Genomic DNA, 18,510 nt, shown 5'->3' with positions numbered 1-18,510 from the left:
AATAATTACGTTATATAATGAATTAATTAATCGCTAGCCAAAATAATAATATTATATGTTAATTTATAAATTAATTATAACTTTTTATTTATAATAAAAATTATTTTTTATATTAATAGTTTTTAATTTATAAAGTGATATTTAAATTAATTATTGTCATAATTAATTATTTTTAGCCTCTGATTGTTATTTAAAGATTTTCTAGTGATATAGTATAAAAAGTATTTGTTTCTGTCTTAACTTTTAAAATGTCATCCCTTTCATGTGTATTTTTTTGTCCACACTTCAACTTCTTCTTGCTTTGAAAATTCATCATCCCCTTTTCTCATTCAATGACCTGAATGATAATTAAATTTGAATGTGGCACTATACAACCCTATTTTGACTTTAAAAAAAAAAAACCCTGTTTTGATTGATTTAGGTTTTTCATCCAATTTATCAATAGGGTCCAGTATGTAACCCCACGTAGTTCCACCCTCAAGCGTGCTTCACTGTAAAGTTAATATCTTTTATAAATATTTAAAATATAAATTATATCTCACTAGATAGTAATTAAACTTATAATAATAAATATTATTATATTACGAATGACAAAGCCATATTTATATATCGATTTAAAAGCAAAATTATAATATTTTTTTTTATTTTTTAAAAGCGTTGTGTATGGAAAGCAGATTTTACCAGAAAGTTTCACTCCAAAACGACCATTTTCACCATTTTCATATGTGGTCCTTGATGCATCATTGTTCACTACAATCCATGATGTTGGGTAGGTTTAATATACACGCATATTTATATGTCACTCCATTAATAAATATGGATTCTGATACCAGATGTTGTGTAGGTTTAATATACATGCATATTCATATGTCATTCTATTAGTAAAATATTGTCCGTTTTAGGTTAAGCTCTTATAGATTTGCTTTTAGTATCGTTCCAAAAAACCTCTTACTAAGAAATATATATATAAATCCATGTGTATTTCATATTTTATATGTGGGACTTTGTCTGTATTCAACAACCGAATGGGTTGATGGTGTCCATAATCACTATCCATGTTCAAATCCTCAATTCCTAAAATTCTTAACATGTATGATGCAACCTAGATGAAACACAAAGAACTATTCACACGTGATATATCAAAATCAGTCAAAGAAAAAAAAATCTTAGTTATTATTTCAATTTTTATGTTGCATGAAAAAGCAAATGACCTCAGAGCGAGAATGATTTCAGTTTTAATAGTGTTACAAGTATGAAAATGATTTAATTCCTCCATTATTCTCGAACAAATAAGACAATATTGCTTTTATCTTGCTTTGTTTGATTTATTTCACGAATTATTTTTATTTTCAATCACTGTCAATCACAATTTCTTCTCTAAAATCTTATTTTTTATTTTTATCTCATTTATTCTTGAAACTTAATCTTCTTGTTATGTTTCAAATTTATTATACATTATTTCATTAGAACAAAATTAAACTTCCAACATCTCCAATACATGTTGGTTTCTAAAAACTGAATCATAAAATGACCAGTGATATCTTTAAAAATGTTGTGAATATATAAATCTTGGTTTAATAAAAAATGAAGTCATATTTATCTTTTGTCCTAAGTTAAAAAAGATTCAAAGCCTAAAATGATAATAAATAAATAAAAAATTAAAGATAATATTTTAAGTTGATATGTTTTTTAATAGGACCTATGACTTTAGTTATTTAAAGCTATTATAAGATCTTGTAAAACTAACATTTTAAGTTATCAAGTATCTGAACTTGGCGTATGGTTTCGGTTATTTACATAATCGTTGCTATAGGGTCCTCCAAAACTAACATTCTCTTTGAAAACTGACATTTTAAGTTGACACGTCTCTTAATAGAGCTTATGGTTTTGGTTATTTAAATAATCACTCCCATAAGGTGGACTTATGGCTTCAGTTCTTTACTTTGGTTCATAACTAAAGTCAAAACTTTTTTTTTTCAATATGTTTTGGTTCATAAATTATTGTCGATTGTCAGAACAACCGTTATCATGTATCTTGACTGTATTAGTATTTTCACACAATTTATGAATATTAACAGCTCCCAATTTTAAAGTTCATGTAATCAATATAATAGAAAATTTTATAATCGTTTAATCATATATTTGCTTAAAGTTGAAAATGTAAAGTTGTTTATTAGTCCAAAAATAATATAATTACAAGAATTTGACTATCAAGTTAAAATTGTGCATAACAATTGCACATATAATATGGTATAACAAATTTAATAGATTACACAATTAACATGATGTATATCTATAATAAAACATCACAATTTATTTAATTACAAAGTTAATATCAAGTTAGGACGTCTATGGATTCACTTTATCTCTGAATTTTTAACATAGTTTATTGCATTGAAGCACATGTTATACATTGATAATTTAATAAGTGACATAATAAATTTAATAAAAAAAAATTGTTATGGTTTTTATATATAGTAGAATTTAAATCATAAAGATACGGATTCTTGAACTCATGTAAATCTTGGGTAAAAGGTAGATAGAAAAATGCAAAAGGATGCAGGTGAGGGCAAAACATGCCAGATAAGGAAAGTATATATGAGCAAGCGTTATGGACAGAAAAGACAGAGAGGAAAAAACGTACATAAACACATTAGATACAGAGTGGCTCACTGAATGCAGAAGGTGTAATTAAAATGAGGTGGCAAGGGCGTCCTAGATAAGGAAAACAAAAAACTAGTTTGTCTTAGTGAAAGGTGATAGCGATCTAACAATTTAGGGCACAACGTGAACGATAGGACAAATGCTTCTTCCTCACTCTCACTCACCATCACCCTTCCGTATATAACTCTATGTGCCTAGATTTATTATCATTCAATCAAACACAAACTCAAACGCATGCTACACTGTCCACTTTCTATAAGCAAATCCAACAAGTCCACATATTCGGGGTCGAGTCACTAATACATACACAATTTCTCTAATGTGAGGTTAATTCAGTTCAGTGTCCATATGGTGTTTTAATATAACAGTAATAAATGTGCAGTAAGTGCGAACACTTACCTTTTATCTTTGACCTATATAGTCACGGATTCGAGATTAGTGAAATATTAATATCGGTTCAATGTCAACCCAATACTTCTAATCACCGATTACCTTAATCTTTGTTTCGAAACCTGATTGTTCGATCGCGGCTGGATGTCCTACCTTTAGTCGTCCGGTCGTACTAATTGATTCTGCTGCGTTTGATCGTTTTAGTATGATACCAGTGTACACGACTCTTTTGCTAAAGGATAATGGTACTTTGACAATATTTTTTTGACAATATATTTTTGATAATATTTTAACGTTATCTACGTATCATTCTGTGATTGGTCCAAAATTACTCCAGAATCAATAATAATAATCATAAACACCAACATGAACCAATTACAGAATGACACGTAAATGATGTTAAAATATTAAAAAATGTTGTCAACCTTTGTTAAATTACTTCTAGGTTAGAAAAACGAGAGAGGGAGATACATGAATCTATGTCACGTGGATCCGATTCAAAGTAAAAGAATACAGATCGAACTTTAACCTACTGAACAGTGAATAACATAGTCCCACTCTGTCTTCGTTTAGAGTAAGAGGCCCTGCTATGACTTTTTGGACCACAGAACTTGCTGTCGTTAACCCACTCTTCCTCTCATTGCTGTGATCAAATATTACTATTTCATAAGCTTACTTAGTATCATGTACTGCCTTCTTTTGGTAGGTGAGATACAGAAATATAGCAAGTATCATTGGAAAAAGTAGCTCTTTTTCCTCTCACGTAAACGTTGTTCATCCTCGTTTTATGTTCTTGCCTTTTTCCTAATATTTTGACAGTAATTAGAGAAAGTGAGAAACCCAACTGCATATAAAACTTCACATGGTCTACCCAAAAAAAAAAAACTTCCACGTGTAATTTCAATCCTATGTATGGCATGAATTTGGGCCCACTTTTCCTAAAATATCTAGGATGACGGTCGTGATGACGCAAGAGCGCACGTTCCCCATTTTTTAAGTCATATTTACTCGACCAGCACAGCATCCCAAAAACAAATGGGTTGGAAGTATGATTATTCTAACATTATTCCGACCAACCATGAACCAAAGTTTTGGATCTGGTTCGTCGAAAAATGAAATCTGTTGTGCTTCATACTATTTTCTATTTAAATTGCAAGTAGATACTATGAAAATAATTTAAAGAAAATCCATCTACTTAGAAGGGAAATTTTTTAAGCAACACAAATGTAAGATCTGTACGACAGAGGCTTGGCATCATGCTCACATCGAGTCTCTGGTTCATTAGCCATTCAGATGCTGTTCCCTCTCATACTCACAAGTCTATAATCATTGAACCTAACTTTCTACCCAAACCAATTACTCCTCTGCTCTGTTCCCATAAAGTTACATCCCATAAATAAATGGTCCCAGTTAATTAACATGGGTCTTAGTACGTAGCACTCATCAATTTTTCTTTCTCGTAAAAGTTAAAACTGACAGAGGCCTTAAACCACCAAGCAAGCCAACCCCCTCTCCATTTATACCCTTTTGGTAGCTTCCTTATCTCTCCCTCTCTCCCAATGCATCATTGTCCTTTCGGAGCTTTAAACGAACAATGATAGGTCCTTCTCGTCATAATAGCCTTGTCTGACTGATTTTGGCCAAGTGAACTGACTCAAAGGACACCATTGATGGAGACCACTCATAACCATCCGGTGATTTTTCCAAGACACGAAATAACCCACTCTGTATAACTGTCTCTCTTTGCATAGGAGTAAAAAATATTGATTACTATTTTCCATGCTTTCGAGCTATAGGCTAATAAGAAACTAAAATCTGTCTCGGTGTTTTATGTCAAGCTAAACAAAACCTGCACTACCCTGTTAAGGAATCCACAAGCTAGCATCTTTCCTTTGCAAAGTTTTCGAGGCCAATACCGATCCGAGCAGAAATAAGGAACAAATTGACAACCATGTGTGTGTGTTGGATATTCATCCCAAATTAAGAAACGAATATGTGCTGTCATAAATACTATAGCGCAGAAATGCAATCATAGAGCAATATAAGATCAGAAAATTTTAGTCAGCGCCCAGAATATCTAATTCAAGATTTCGTCTGCTGGTTAGCTTGACTGACCTATTGTACAAAAACCAACGAGTTCACAATTAGGCTTTCCCCTTTTTTTTCATCCCTTCTTTCCCCCCAATAGTAAAGTTACAGTTATGTATGGGCTTCCTAAAGGAGGGGATGTTGGACATGACATGAACAATAATCTAAACTGGATCCACTTGTACATGCTCAGAAAACAAAACAACGGGAGATTGTTTTTCAATGTAAAATGGCAGGGTATAAAAATAATCTCGAAGGGTCATTCGAGGGAGTGGAACCCATTTTTCTGCTACCAACTTAGGGAGGGTCTAATCTGAGGTGGGAATCCTGATGATGCTGCAGCAGTTGCTAACAAATGTGGATGCCCGGCTTGCCATTGCTGTTGATCAGACATTGATAACGAAAGATCGCTTCCAATACGGCCTCCGTTGCTGCTGCTGCTGGGAACCTGCATGTTCCGGGGAAAGAAATTAAACTCAGTTGGATGTTATAATAAATAGGCGCTTACCCAATACCATCTTCTGTCATTAAAATTGAACGCATGAGCCAAAACCAGGATATTAATTAATGAAGGGGCACCCACATGAAAATTTGGTGGGTGAAGAATTGCAAAACTGTGAGACAGTTGAGGCTCGGCTGGTGACCTATACGGACCGTATCTATGCATTTCTTTAGTCGTTGGAGATTGAAGGTGAGTTTGGTTTAGCAGTCTCAAGGTTTCACTCTCCCCAAGCCAATCTCTTGCATAGGTTTCCATGTTGCTCCTATCACATGGTTTTGGTAGTATATTTACAAGCTGAATCAAATACAACGAAGAGACAAAAGGGGTGATTAATGTACAACTCAACGGAAAATTAATCTAATTAAGATTGAACCAACCAGTAAAGAACGAATTTTATGAAATATTACACGAACCTTAGGCTTTGTTCCTCCATTCTGCCAATTAGATGCAGATGGCAGGTGCTGATCGGACGCAGAATTTGGGAAGTGATTCCCCGATATTTGACCATTGCCACGTCTAGAGCTCAAATTGCCCAAACTCAAATCAAGATTGTGATCAGCAGCTACACCTGAGGAATCTGCCACCCAATATTCCATTTAACTAAAGAGAATTGTAGATGCGAATATTAAAATACATAAACTTCGAGCAGAAACATTAGTGAGTTACATAAACCCGCAGTTCATTCCTCGATTACCAGAATTAAGTTCATTATCATATATGCTGGGATCAAAATTGGTGACGGCCTCTTTGCCGTTGCATTTAATTGCCGCTTTGTCATATGCCCTATTTACAAAATGTGCAAAACAAATTCAAAACCCTAGCATGCGTCGATGTACTTGGCAACTTTCTACAAGGTGGGGCAATCATGGAATTGGGAGGGAGAAACATCAAATTGACATGTAAACAAAATAGGTACCTTGCAGCTTCAATCTCGGTGTCAAACAGACCCAGATAAACGTACCTGGCGAATCAAATCAAATTTTGTCACGGCATGAATAAGCCATACACAAGAATGACATGATGTACAAAATAATATATTATAGAATTATACAATATAATACAAGATAAGGTCCTACTTTTTTCCCAAAAATTGGCCCATTCGAGCCTCCCATCTTCCACACTTGTGCAAAGTTACGCCTCTATATTTGGAGCTTCCTCTCGGAAATCCAGTGCTTTGTCGGCGAAGTACGTGCACAAACTCTTCTTTCGTTAAATTGTTCATCTATCATTACATAACATTAATTAGCCAACTCACCATAACAAACCAAGACAGACAAAATAGTACTATAAGAGGTGTAGGAGATAAGGAATCCCGCGACTGATCGAGATAAGATAAATAACTTTCCACAGAATCTCTTCCACGACCCACCTGCTTCAAGTCTTCTTCGTAGTCTTCTATGTTGAAATTGATATCTGCCTCCACTCCCCGGAACTTAATGGCCGCTCTATCATAAGCACTGGAACAAATACATAAATAAAAGCTTCTTTTTTAATTTCAACCTTGTATGAATTTTTAACAAACGGAATTTTACATGGATTGAGTTCCAGGTATAGAAAGGTTATGTTAAAAGCTGGGTAAACAATAGGTAGAGAAGGAGCAAGTGCTCACCGAGCAGCTGCATGTGCTGTGTCAAATCCACCTACACAATTTTACCCAGACAAAACTATCTCGTCAGTCATCCCTTAAAATTTCCCCCACAATACACTCTTGTCTGCCTCCCAATTCGGATCCACAACAAAACATTATTAAGAAAAAAAAATCAAATATGCACAAATTGTACATCAAAAACTACCACAGAGGCTATACTCACCCAAATACACTTGCTTTCCACAATCCCTGCACCATCAAGGACAACCACAATCAAAGGAATCAATATCACACAGTTGAGAAATTGTTAGAAATTCTTTGAATAAATTCACGCAGCACCAACCATATATGAGACTCCCATCTACCAGTTCTTCTGTAAAAGGTAACTCCGCGATACTGTGAGCTTCGTGACCGTGGTCCTCGCCGACTTTTCTTTATAGGCTCCGACATTTTCACTGATTTTCCGGGGCCAAGAGTTTCCGATTGACGGAATTTTACACCTACCCAGTGAGCTCGAGGGAAGGAGCTTCCCCCGCAGTCGGTGGGGGCTGCTTCAGAGACAGGAAGGTCAGAATCCTCCACCGAAAAAAACTGCTGGGTGACGGGCGGGTGGTCACTGTCATTGTGTGTAACTGAAAAGCCGAATATTTTACTACTTTTTCTCTCCAATGTTCTGCTTCCACCCCTGTCACTGTCTTCTTCTTCCAATCCATCGTCGAGGACCACAGCAGAGGAGCTTGAATTTGAAACATATCCCACTCTCCTGCCTTTGTCATCATCCAACGAAGAGCAACCTTCAGATTCATAGTCCTTCCTCTGATCGGGAGAGTCATTCAGATCCCACATTCTTGAAGTCTCCTTTGAATGGCGTCTGTGTTGCTCTTCTTAGGCAGACATATAGCTAGGCAGAGAAAAAAGAAAAGGTTAAAAAAAAAAGACAGTAACCAACCAACCCAGAGTGTGTTTTGGTGTTGGTTTCGTGTAGAGAATAAAATAATGGAGATAAGGAATAAGGGTATGGGAGAAGGAAGAAAAATCAAACCTAAGACGAGTGTGAGAGAGAAAGAGGTAGGTGTTGGAAAAAGGCAATAAAGAAGGTGGCCTTCAAAGATCTTTGTATTCCCCGAACTGCCCAATACAGCATAGACGAGGCCAGTTTCAAGCAAGCTTAGCCGAAAGCTTTCCACACTCTCCTCTCCTCTCTCTCTCTCTCTCTTTTATATTACTAAAAACCACAATCTATTTTTTTTTTTCATAAAAAAAAACCAGTGTACTATTGTCTATTTCCCCTTTGACGGGATTAATGAAATGCAAGTCGTGAAAACCAAAAAAAATCTCTTTTATTAAAAACTTACTTTCCCACGTTAACAAAATCGAAAAGGAATCTATGTGTGTGGTGGAAATTACATAGGCAGTAATGGAAATAGACAGCTGAAGGAGTGGAAAAGAGAGATAATTACTGAGAAATAGGTTTTGTTAGGTTGCAATTGTTAATGATGAGGTTAGGAGGGGAAGGTCCATGGCTCCGCATTTTTTATCTTTTTAGGATTATGACTAAGTTTTAGCATGTGGGAAGACACAGAGGATCAAAAGAGGAAAGTAAATAGAGGTTTGAGGGAGGGTGTTTTGGGAAAGAAGGTAGAATATTATGGTCATGTATGTGAGCAGAACAAAAGAGAGAGAGTTTGGCATAAGAAAAGTGAAATAGTGAAATGAGAATAATAGAAGTAAGAAGAAAGTGTTTCCAGAAAAGTCCGATCCAAGAATACGGGAAGAGGGCCACCTTTGCCTCTTTGGTTCACCAAGGGTCCAATACCCTTACAAAGCTCATCACCATTTTCTTCTTTACGCGCCTCTTCCTTCGCGTCTTTTCTCAACCTTCACTAATATATATTCTTTTATTTCTTTTCCATCTACAGATATCATAAAATTAGGTTAAGTTACTGAATATGATGATAATTATTTTTATCATAAAAAAGAAAAATAGGATTTGTGCCACTGTATTGTTTATACTGCAGGGAGTATGTTTGTCTTGAAACACACTTGCAAAATTTGACAAATCGTGTTAAGCCAGGTAGAAATTAACTCATTCTTAATCACATTATCTTGGCCTAATCTAAGTATACACACCAGTGGTTTTTATTTAATGTCTATCTGTCCTTATCTAATTTAAGAGCTATATTAAGTATTGCTTCACAATAAGGTCTACTTTCATGAGCCTCTAAGTCTATATTGGTCATGTTAAAAAAAAACTATTAAAAAAGTAGTTAACAAAATATTAATAATTCAGTTGAATTTAGTTCAAGATGTAAAATTCAACTTAGAAGTTATTTTTGGGAGGGTAATAGTAGACTGAGTTATAAAAATATAATGATTTAAATAGTTGAATTTCATGATTATCATGTGAAATAAATACTTTTATTTATACTGCATCGAAATATACACCAGATACTGTCAATAAAACGCATCCAAAATTCTCCTGTCAGAGTAATTTAAAACGCACCCAAAACCCTCTACGCGGACGCCAGGTGTCAATAAACGAGGATCCGAAAATCAGATAGTGGAATGCAGGTGTCACCAGGAGAGCGGACGTTCGTTTTAAACAAAATTGATTTTTATGAAATCCGCGTCACTCTCTCTCTGCATGCACCATTCTTCTCCAAAAACCTCTGATCTTCATTTCTCCTCCTTCTCTCTAAACATCTCTCCCTTCTCTCTACCAAAACTCACTCTTTTCTTCTCCGATCACACTTCAGGCACTAGTTCTACACTTCTGGCGTAGAGGACGATCGTTTGAACCTAACAGTTTAAGATTCTGAACTGGTAAGTTCATCCTTCCTCCATTCGTGTCTTTTCTGTAACATGCAAACCCAGATTCATGGTTGCATGAGTTGATCCTATCATTCTGAGTATCTGTCTGGTTTTATGTTGGTTATAGTTCGTAGAACGTGTTGTAGAACGTTAAGGCCTATGTTAGAAGGAGAACCCTAGTCCACATCTGTGAACGTTCGACCACCTTAAGAGGTAAGGGAAGCTTATTTAATTTAATCTGGATGTTTACTGTGCTGTATGAACGTTCGTTGATTTGATGACTGGAAATGAAATATGTCTGTGTTATGTTCTGATGCATGAAATATATGAAATCTCTATGTTTGGATGTTATGAAATATGAAAGTAATTATGATATGAATGTGGAAAGTTATGAAGTTATATGTTAAGAAATGAGTTTGAATATATATGAATTTTAATATGAAATTTCCCTAAGAAAGAGTACGTACGTTACTGAACGGTCCTTAACCGTTCGGTTTTCTAGTGAATTTGAATTTGTAGTGGATTCTTTCATTTGGGAAGAATCCTACTTGAGGACGAGCGTCTTCACTTCGAAAGATTGTGCTTGAGCGTTCGACCAAGCATAGTTCTGTCTTGATATCCTGTTAGTAACACCTGGTTTTATATCAAGTGTTCGTCCTAATAAAATGTTTGGTCTTATACCAGGCACTCGTTCCATTTCCGTAAGCTAAATTTTTATATACGAGCGTTCGTTTAAGCCCTCTAGGGTTCGCTCTCTATAGCGTTCAGTCTTTGACTGACATTTTGGATTCCTTGATACTAAACTCAATTAAACCCCAATGTTCGGTTTTCTTCATGTGAATCACTCTGAGTACCAGTTTTTGAATACCTAGAAATATCCTTATTCATTGTTTGCATACTAGAGTCCACGTCCTTGGTTCGGTTTTCTTTTAATGTTCTGAGTGAGTTCTCAAGAGTCAGTTCATCTAATTGACTAAAGGTTAAAATTGACGTTCGTCCCATTCGTCCTTGGAATATAATATTGTACTCGTTATCTCTCATTTTCATTCCACGTGTTCGATCTTGTTCTCAGTTCAAGTTGAATGTTCGTCATTTTAGAGTTTATTGGAATCTTTGTTCGAGATAGTTCACTGAGATATTTATTAATTAAAGATGAAGAAAATGTGATTTAGAAATGTTGTGGATTATGGACGAGCGTTCCGGGGAGGAACGACTCATGTATGAATATTGAAATTTGTAAAGTATGACTGTGGGCATGCTAAGCTGGTCGTTCATCCTGATGTTCCGTGAGTACTCGTCTTCACGTAGAGGAGGGTAGGTCATGTGTGGGAACGGCAGGAGGTCCTAGTCCTTAGGGGTACTTTGGACAGATAGGGCTAACCTCGGGTGGCAACTGTTGAGTGTATCCCAGTTACTACATCACCCGGGTGCACGAACGTCTGTAGCTACATAGATTTCATACAGTCCGGACGGTCAGTCTAGTGATAGGCTTTGTATGATACCTACGTTGAAATGCTCGTGTGTATTGGATTGTTTAACTTACATGTTGATGCATGCATTAAATCACATAAGCTTACCCTGTGTTTTCCTTGTGTTGTCTCGTCTTGTGCGTCCGTCTTGTCGTTGCAATGATCATCCATGTGGATGTGAGCAGAAGGAGACGCGCTGCTAGAAGAGGCGCTGGAAGAAGAAAATTCGGTAGAAGTAGAAGTGAAGACCGAACAGTAGAACGTTCGGATAGTAGTTTAGTTTTATTGTGAGGTGATCGTTCGGTTACCTCCTCTTTTGATTTTTGTCTGACCGTTCGATAGTTTCTTTTATAAACCGATCGGTCATGTTTCACTTATCCTGTACAATTTTAATTGAAACTTATATGTAAGGTCGTTCGGCCATAAACGTTCGTTATCTTAGTGGAAGACTGATCTTGACTATTATTAAATGTAATTATTCTATTATATAGTTTATACTGTATTTTTGGGATGTTACAGATACTAAAATAATAAATAATTAATTTAATAGATGACTGTTTTTACAAAAAAAAATCAAATCAATTACATTAACTTATCATTAAAGTTTGCCCATCGGTGAAAATTTTAATTATTTACATGAAGTTTTGGTTAGTGTCACTGTATTGAGAAACTAATAAAAAATCTGATAACCAATAAAAGTAACCTCAAGGTTTTTTAAATAATTACATTTCGGATAAAAAAAACTAACACACATGTAAATTAGAGTCTCAATGTTAGCTAATTATATCAATTTATATAGACTAAATTAATAAACATTGAAATTTAAAATTTTGTTTAGAATTTTAAATACTATTCAAGACAGAATAATAATTAAAATAACTAGTTAGGACTTATTATTTTCTATTAAAATTAATGTAGTTGGAAGGAAGTTATATTGGGAATAGGGAAAAAAAATCTCAAGCGCGTGCATTTTAGCATAGGTTAGTGAGGGTGGCTCTACGAATGTCTGACATCCTCAAAACTACAGTATAGATTGATAGACCAATTTGAGGTTCAAATTAATATTATTATTTTAAAAAATTTCATAAATAATTATAAAAATTAATCATTCAAAATAATATATTGTTTCCTTAAATGTATTCCGTATAAATTTCAAATTGGATAATCACTTTCGTATTCAACCTACTATAACTAATTAATCATATTATTTCAGTTTTTATCACTTATTTAAGATTATCAAAATTTTAAGATTGAATAATAGTTGACTGTATTATTAATAGTTCACTCATAGTATATTATTCAATCACCATTTAATTTTAGAATTTTGTGAATAATATTACAAACTCAAATACAAATAATAATAAATTTTTAAATTTTAATTATCTTTATCGAATATATATATTTCCTATCTGTGTATATGCTAATTTGTGTTTTACAGTGTAATTTATAAAATAAAATCATGTCACCTTTTAGAAAGATAATAATAGTATAGAAATATTTACATTTTTTTCTAAATTTATAAAATAACTATAGTATAGAAATAATGATTTTAAAATATGATATTTAATTATTTTATAGATAAGAGTCACACTATTTTTATTTTGTAAAATTGATGGTCTCTTTAAATTTTGTTCATAAACATTTTTTTTTGGCTTCTGGTTTTATCTTTCCATCGAAATAGTTTATAAAAATTATGTTCTTAAAGTCTATAATCTTATCCGATCATAATTTTGAACAAATTTAGTTTAACTTATCTATTACTTTGTGGTATTTTAATAAATTTGTTATATAAGGATTACTTTGGCTTGCATGTGATTGCTTAAGAGATCTAGAATAATTTTTGTTCGGTTAAGATTGTTAAGACCAAGGTAAATCAGTGTTAATGATGGGACATGAATATGAGCAAAGACAAGGATTTACTTTGAAAATTTTGGAAATTACTAAGGTTGTGAATTGCATCATGACCCAAATAAAGAATCACTAACATAACACTTTGATTCAGTTTTTTTTAAGTTATTAATTTGTTAAAATAATGTCCAATCATTAGTAAAATTAGTTGATCAAATTATTTTTTAGGTGACTTTAGTTTGATTTTATTTCAAGTTGTAATAATTGTTTAATTAAAAATTTAAACATAAGTATTTGGAAGAGGAAGAGAAGGCATAATTGAATGTTTTTTTTGTGACTTTTAGTTGTTACAATTTTAGTTACAGTTAACTATCATTTTTAGTTTCTTATGAGTGTTTCTTTCCTTCCATTTTTTTATATTTATTTCATATATTTTTTATCTCTGTTTAGAAACTCACTTTTTATTTAAATTTATCTCGTGGTTATTTCTCTTGTTTTACTCTTCCAAATTAAGTGATTATCAAAAGTTTAAAACGGGAACTTTCACATCGTTTTAAAATTATCTCAATTGAAATTCTAGAGCTCGAGAAAATAATGTTCTAAAAATATGGTCCTAATTGTAGTTTTATTATTTTGTATCTTAATACTTATTAGATATAGTGATATTCAAAGTGTTACGTATGGCAGAAGAAACAACAGTATAAAGTGTGATGTATTTGGATTGTAAGATTGTAAGAAGAAGGTTGTGTGTATAATATGTGGTTGGGTTGTTTAATGTGAAATAGTAATGAAGTGTTGTTGTGTTTTATGTGGTGGGGGTGGTAGACAGTGATAACAGAGATTTCATTAACTAAAAGAAATGAACAAGTGGAGAGAGAGAAGGCCACGTCACATCGCACTGGAGACGAAATTCCCAAGAAGTCCAACCTCATAAAATTGGGAAGGTGCTTATCCATCCAAAAATCATCAAAGTGTTGTGTTCTGTGTTCTCTTTCGTCGAATCTGTATCTGTGATCTATCTCAGCGGACGAGTCGAATCCAACGTAATGAGTGGAGGGCAAAATTTCAAAAAGCTAAACATTCCCATAATGGAAGTGGGACGAGGCTAAGGTTGAAAACCTTGTTTTCCCCAAGTGGAAACAGTGCCAACCAAGTGGGCCTCCCTCTTTCGTTTTTTCTCACTCCTTTCCTTTAATTATTCAAGCCCAGGCCCACTAACTTAATTATCCTTAACCATTCCACCTATGTATCCCACCTAACTTATGTTGCTCCATTTCAAAAATCACATACAATCGCCTCTAACTTTCTTTCACTCTTTCCCTTCTAAGATCGTATCCTCATTGCTGCATATTTAGCTTTTGAATTAGCTTTATATGCTTTTGATTTTATACCAAACGAAATATATAAAAATACCATCATACGTTTGTAATTTTTGTGAACTTCTAAGTTTTTTGGTATTGAAAAACCGAAACAAAGTCAATGTCTCTACAAGAAATTAACTCTAGACATACCTTTAAGTTTTGGTTATTAGAAAAATCAAAACATAAAAATTAATATAGTTTGGTTTTAAAATTTGATAAAAGAGTTCTCAAACACCTCCTTTTCTACCACAAAAGCCCACATGTTGAGTACCTTCATTCTTGTTGCTGCTCAATGTGGCTAGTGAGTGGTGTTTCGGTTTTTTATTTTTCTGTGTTTTTAATTTTTGGTTGAGTTCTGCATATTCGACATACATTGACATCTTGTTGGAAAACTTGTGTAGTTGTTAATGATGTTGAACCTTTTGTATCACCATAGTTACATAAATCAGGTTCAATAGTGTGATATCCATGACATCTAAGAGTCAAATTCTAGTGATACTATGAGGATCAAAGTTCAGGGAAGCCATAAAAAATATACCACGGGTAAGTTTTTTTTCTTTTTTTTTTTTAACTAAAGTCTAATACTAAATTTTATATTTCGATTTATAAATGAAAAAAAAATCTCTAATTTTTACTTTGTCTAAATATATTTTGATATATAAATTGAGGTACAATATCTATAATAGCATAGTAAAATTTCTTTCATGTAACGCTCTCTCGAAATTACATTCTTTTACATAGTTTGTCCAATTTATCAAATGTCTTCTTCAAACTATCTTACTTTTCTAAGGGGCAAAACTTATTGAACAAATCATTTATCAAATTATAACTTCCAATATTCAGGTTTTATGCTTAAGAACCCAACCAAATTAAATTCACAACTCAGAATTTCTAACCTCTTTAAAATTTCTTGCGTGCTTGATTTAACTTTTCAATTCTCCAATCCCTAAGTTAAGCAAACGTTACAAACCATATTTAAGTAATGATTTAAGACTTTTAAAATCGCATTCATTGCAACGATTAGCTAAACCTAAATGACTGAACAAGGGCTCAAGAGTCACAAGTAAAAAATCTAGCCTCTGTTCGTTCCCGAAAATAGTAACGTGAGCTATAAGTAGGGGAAACTGTGTCATAATTCTTTGCATTCGGCTAAAACTAATGATTTTATGCATTCGGATCAATACATATTTCACTGTTTAAAGGAATCGGTGAACAAAAAGAGAAAAACGCGTTGTCTGTGGTAGCATATATGTCTTAGAAAAATCAGTAGTTTTTGTTTTGGTGAAGAAAGCGCAAAAGGAACATGTTCCAATTGAAACGTGCTCTTGTTGTTTCCGTGACATTAGCGAGTGAGAATATTTAGCTTTGTGTGTGGTATGGTTAATGGGTCACGTGCAATTCCCATATATAGGAATATTAACTTTGCAACCACTATGTAATTCGACAATTTTAGAAAGACAACTAACCTACCAGGGAATCCTATGAAATCATAATCATCCGCTTTTGCCATGTCTTTGCTACTATGTCTGCCTTCTTACTTTTCCCAATTCAAAAATTTAGGATTTGATGATTCATGAGAGACCATCACAACTTGCAACATCTTTTTCTCATTCCTTCCAACAATAAAGTCACAATATGGACCCGGTTCATATATCACCACAACTTTAGTGAATCTCATCTACATTCACTATATATTTGAACTCCTCATATACCACAAAAACCACTTCTTTAAAATTATCTACTAGGAAAATACGTATAGGTAGATAAATAGTGAAGAATGAAAAAAATATTTTATATTTTGGAATGGATAGTCAAGATAAACGGTTCAATGTCAATGTAATTTGTGTAAGATTCAAAAATTATATTAAAATTTAAGTCTTTTCAAAATCACTCATCCAAATCGATAAGAAAGTACGTATAAAAGACAATCTAATGTTAAAGTGACCTTAAAGTTTGATAATTCAAGTATTAATGTAATAAATGTATATTACTTATCTCAAACATATATTTATAAATTTTAGATCTTAAAGTGAATTTTTTATTGACATCAATCTAATTATGGTTAAATCGTGAATAATCACATTACTTTTTAATTAATCAACCTTAAAATTAATTATCTTTATCATCTACTTAATCAAACTTATTTTGATTCTTTCATAGTCTAATTTTAAAATGAGTTGTCTAATCTTAAAAGTGATTTATTTATAAATACGAATAACAATTATGTGTCAAATTGTTGACTGAACACGTGTCCATATATTAAATGATTTACACTTTTTTTTATTTTTAAAATAATAGTTGTTATCAAAAATGTATTTCTCTACAATTAAATCATTAAAACGACATGCTCAGAATTCGGTAGAAGATATGTACACGTATTAATATATCCACATCACATTTATTATATACATAAATGCTAAAATGTTTTTAGAAGTATCTTTCTTAACTTTAATAAGTCGAAGTTGGTTGGGTCGGTTTTGCGAGGATTCAACTAAAGAGGTATAAATTCTTAGTTACAGTAAACAGACATAATTATGTCATCAGGATTTTGTGCAAAAGAATCTTATCATTCATTAATCAACTTTGAATTTCCTCATCTTAATTTGATTGAACTTACATTTTTGTTCTGCTTTGGTTTGAATATGTGGCTATAAATTCAAACGTGGAGGTTAGGAAAACCTTTTGCAGTAAATTAAGAGAAAAAATTTCTATATATTGAATTGGCTAGTTTAATGGTTCTTAAGAGTTAAGGTTTTCTTCTTCTTTATTTTGACTTTAAGTTTTATGATGAAATAAAATGTTCAAGTTTGAGTGCTTTGTTATAAGAAATATGCTATTTAGTGACTAAATCGTTGGAATATAAGCAGGTTGTAATACGTAATCAAAATAGTTATTAATAGTATTTGACACAAATCATTGATGGAATAATTTTTTTGTGTCAACAATTTATACAGTGATTAAGATAACGATTGATAATAACAATGATTAAATTTTAGTAATCAAATCTGTGGTTATATATATTAAAATCAAAATATTTTTTTGACGACCGAATTAATGACGAAAAAATTGTTATCTTAGTAATACATTTTTAACTCAATTGCTAAAAGAAAGAGTTTATTTTCTGCAATCAAATTAAGTATTTCATAAAGACATAAAATGGGTTGCCCGATGTTTTAAATTTTAATTAACGATCGATCGAAATGGTGACAATAAATTTCTAAAAATATTAATTTGTGTGTNAGGAGAACCTTGCAATATATATTCCTAGGAATACATCATATCAAGCAGCATATGTATATATATCTTCTTGTACTAAACCTGGGAATACTACAATCCAAACTCATATTCTCAGAAATAACAAGACTTAAAAACAACACATTCTTAAATATGCACACTCAAGGATCAACACACAATCAATCAAAAAGTAGGAAGCTAACAGATACAGGATCACATCAGCTCAATTTTTTCTATAAAAATCTAACTTAAGGATACATTATATGTGTGTGCGCGTGTGAGAATATAGCACACGACCTGCTCTTTGCTTACCACGATAACATAGTTAACGATAAAAAGAATATATCATTAAAATCATCCCAATCATAAGTAATCACCTCTACTTATTTTCGTTTTTTCATACCCTTAAGTCAACAATTACATTTTTTGGAAAAGAATAATTACTTCCAATGAATATAAGAAATCATACCATCCACCTCAAATATGATAAGACCTATTATCATTTAGAAGCAAAAGGTATGAATCTTACAGATGACAGGGCAATGCTACACATAC

The 18,510-nt window shown here is 32.8% G+C and overlaps 1 protein-coding gene across 1 annotated transcript; it reads right to left on the bottom strand.

The window, feature by feature from the left end:
* Positions 1-5,034: 5,034 nt before the first annotated feature.
* LOC148191975 (AP2-like ethylene-responsive transcription factor TOE3) lies at positions 5,035-8,439 on the bottom strand. Its single transcript, XM_088100385.1, has 11 exons — positions 8,275-8,439; positions 7,576-8,133; positions 7,456-7,481; positions 7,254-7,284; positions 7,014-7,101; positions 6,721-6,866; positions 6,561-6,605; positions 6,339-6,427; positions 6,058-6,221; positions 5,726-5,938; positions 5,035-5,590 (listed from the first exon to the last, which is right to left on the bottom strand). Exons 2-11 carry the CDS (start codon positions 8,076-8,078, stop codon positions 5,432-5,434), a joined length of 1,464 nt encoding a protein of 487 aa, XP_087956511.1. The 5' UTR covers positions 8,079-8,133; positions 8,275-8,439; the 3' UTR covers positions 5,035-5,431.
* Between the last annotated feature and the right edge of the window lie 10,071 nt (positions 8,440-18,510).

Source organism: Vigna umbellata, chromosome 10, assembly GCF_029865625.1.
Source record: "Vigna umbellata cultivar VRB3 chromosome 10, Vumbellata_1.0, whole genome shotgun sequence".
In the NCBI taxonomy this organism is placed as follows: domain Eukaryota; kingdom Viridiplantae; phylum Streptophyta; class Magnoliopsida; order Fabales; family Fabaceae; genus Vigna; species Vigna umbellata.
Note: the sequence above shows the minus strand (reverse complement) of the source record. Positions and strands in the feature narration are given on the sequence as shown.